The 2,690-nt window shown below is 47.2% G+C and overlaps 1 protein-coding gene across 1 annotated transcript in view; it reads left to right on the forward strand.

Moving 5' to 3' along the window:
• Positions 1-1,939: 1,939 nt before the first annotated feature.
• LOC119289741 (ubiquitin carboxyl-terminal hydrolase 19-like) overlaps positions 1,940-2,690 on the forward strand; it is a 7,442-nt gene continuing 6,691 nt past the window's right edge. Inside the window, exons 1-2 of the mRNA XM_037569001.1 lie at positions 1,940-2,101; positions 2,166-2,427. Of these exons, the coding sequence (XP_037424898.1) occupies positions 1,991-2,101; positions 2,166-2,427 (373 nt within the window). The 5' untranslated portion in view covers positions 1,940-1,990. The remainder of the gene's footprint in view (positions 2,102-2,165; positions 2,428-2,690) is intronic.

The raw sequence follows: 2,690 nt of genomic DNA on the forward strand, positions 1-2,690 counted from the left end.
CCTGTGTGTGAAAATCCATGAGGATGTGGTGATACGGGAAGTCACGTGCTCCCATGCTCCAGGGCTATCAGGGCCATTGGATATGTGATCGAATGGCCAGCATCAGCATGGCAGATGTGGACCAAAGTGTAATTCCTTGGTGGTTTTCTGTAAAAGCATGTAACCTACACTGACCATTGTATCAAGGATCCAATGGTCGAGAAGCTCTGGATCACGAGAACACGTTAGCCCCCGTATATCGCCTGATACTCCAGTCTGCTGGATAGACGTGTATTTACATCGACATGACTACTTGGAGGTCGCCATCAACTCGGCGTGCTGCGCTCACCAAGGGCTAGGCAAGCTAGCTGCATGCAAAGGCTGCTGCGCACCCTTATGTTGACTTCTGGTGCTGCAATGTTTTGTGCTGTCAATCAACCGCTATGATCGACGAAACCTACTCACATAAAATAATACTACTCCTGATCTGTCAGGTGTATTCCTTCTCTCCTGATTTGGAAGGATCGTCATCGATTCATCAGTAATTACTTGTCTCATCAATGTTGTAGCAAGGCGCATCTCAATCCTAAATTATCATCAAATAAATGTCTAGGTCGCTGTGCACCGAGTAATAAAAAAGAACGAAGAGAGTAAAAAAAAACTACATTTTACCCTTTCTTCACTACTACTCACCATCTTCTCACGTGCATGCATACGGGAACATCTTTTTTGAAACCTAACATGTGGGAACATATTGTTTGAAAAACATATACCTTCTGGGTTTTATTAAACAAAGACGAGGAATTTCTCATGAAAGTTTATGAAGGCATGAGGACCAGATCTAATAATTATTTTCAATTATATCTCTCTCGTCAAATGGCGTTACCCCTTCAATACCGCGCATTCATTTTCACGCGTTGTTATCACATCATTCTTAATTGGCTCCATGTATATCTCTTCCTTACTTTTTATCTCTTTCCTAGATTGTAACGGGCGGACACACAAAGCACCCTGTTACCTTGAGGCCTGAAACTTCTTGGCTATTGTAGTTCTCGTGATATATACAAGTCGAAGCTTTCACTCCGCTAAAATAGTGGTCCTCGTAAAATTATGCTAGACGGCGGAGGATATTTCATGAAGCACAAGAAAAATGTTTCAACACGTCAAGACAATCTAATCCGTCAGCAAACAAATATATTTAGGCAACATACATTTGAGGATATTTGTTTAACGATTATCCTTAGTCGAGCTTTATGATTTCGTGCTGAACCTGACAAACGGACAAATAGATGGTCTTTCCGGAAACGTGAAACAAATATTTTTTCCCTCACATCTCGGTCACTTTTTACCTTTTTGTTATTTCGCAGTCCCATGCAAAATATAGGAAGGGGCTCGAACACAAACCAAGAACATAAAAAGAATCCGGCCACCTTCGCAACATTCTTCCTTCTATCTTTATCCAAAATCAGGTAAGGACGTTTGCTTGATTTATTTTTCGTACATATTGACACAAGAGAAAAGTCATTATAACATTTTAAACATGAGGAGCAATGGAGCATGCAAGCATCTAGACCCGACTGACACCATGGATCCCAATAGATATTGCTAGCTGCCTGTCGGCGCAGATTAAGCATCAACCTGCATTGTCCTCCAGCAAAGTGGACCTGTACAACAACTGCACTGTACTACTACCACTAGTGTACTCCACTCTTGTTTTTTGTAGGTAGTAATAAATGAAAGACCGAAGGAACGGAAGGCCAGCTCGTGTAGCATTAATCACTCTGGTGATATGCTCCGGCTCGACCCCGAGCCCAAACGACGAGCATGGAGCGCTGACTGGACCCTACCCCGCTTGACCGCGTGAGGAAGCGAGGAGACCACACCCCGGCATATAAAAGCCTCCCCGCGGCGCCCATCGCTCGAGCCTCGAGTTGATTGATTCCTGCACCCCAGACGAAACCCCAAATCCCTCATTTCTTCCCTCCCCACCCAGGAACCCTAGCTTTATCTCATGGACGGGGACTCAATGCCGGTCGCCCTGCCGCCACCGCCGGAGGAGAAGGAGCAGCAGCAGCAGCAGCAGCCGGCGGCCGATGCGATCCAGCTCCAGCCTCTCGAATCGGTGAGTTTTCTTAGGCTCCTCCTTTTGGCATGTATAGCTAGTGCTTTCTTGCTTGCTTAGTTAGGGTCTGTTTGCTTCTTTGTATCTCCTACGCGCCTCGCGCCTGTCCGGGGTTGTGCCCAACCAGGCCCGCCGGGTGAAGGGAATCGAGCGCCGGCCCTACAACGAGGGGGAGACGCACGCTGCGAGCCCTCATGACCGCGCCGCGACCCCGACCGGCGGCGGGGTTCTTTCGAGCTTGCTGGCATCTGCTGCAAATGCCCAGGGGGCGGTGCTGCGAGCTCACCATCGTCCTCCGAGCTCACTGTCGGGAGGGGGGAGGGGAGGTGCGTTGGTAGGGGATCCACCGGCGCTGATCATCGCCCTTTGTATTTTTGATTGAAAGGGGAGAGGTGAAATTTTGAGGGAATTGATACACAGAAAACACCTTAACCCTTCATCGTAACTTAAATTGCCATCTCTTCACTAACACAATAGCTATACGTAAGTCGCCTGAATTTGGAATTTGGGCCAGTCGATTTTAATGTCAAGAAAGGAACAACGGGGGGAAGTAGTTCGCCGGAGAAGGCTACCCCATTATCTATTCTTA

The sequence above is a fragment of the Triticum dicoccoides genome, chromosome 1A (assembly GCF_002162155.2).
Source record: "Triticum dicoccoides isolate Atlit2015 ecotype Zavitan chromosome 1A, WEW_v2.0, whole genome shotgun sequence".
Lineage (NCBI taxonomy): Eukaryota > Viridiplantae > Streptophyta > Magnoliopsida > Poales > Poaceae > Triticum > Triticum dicoccoides.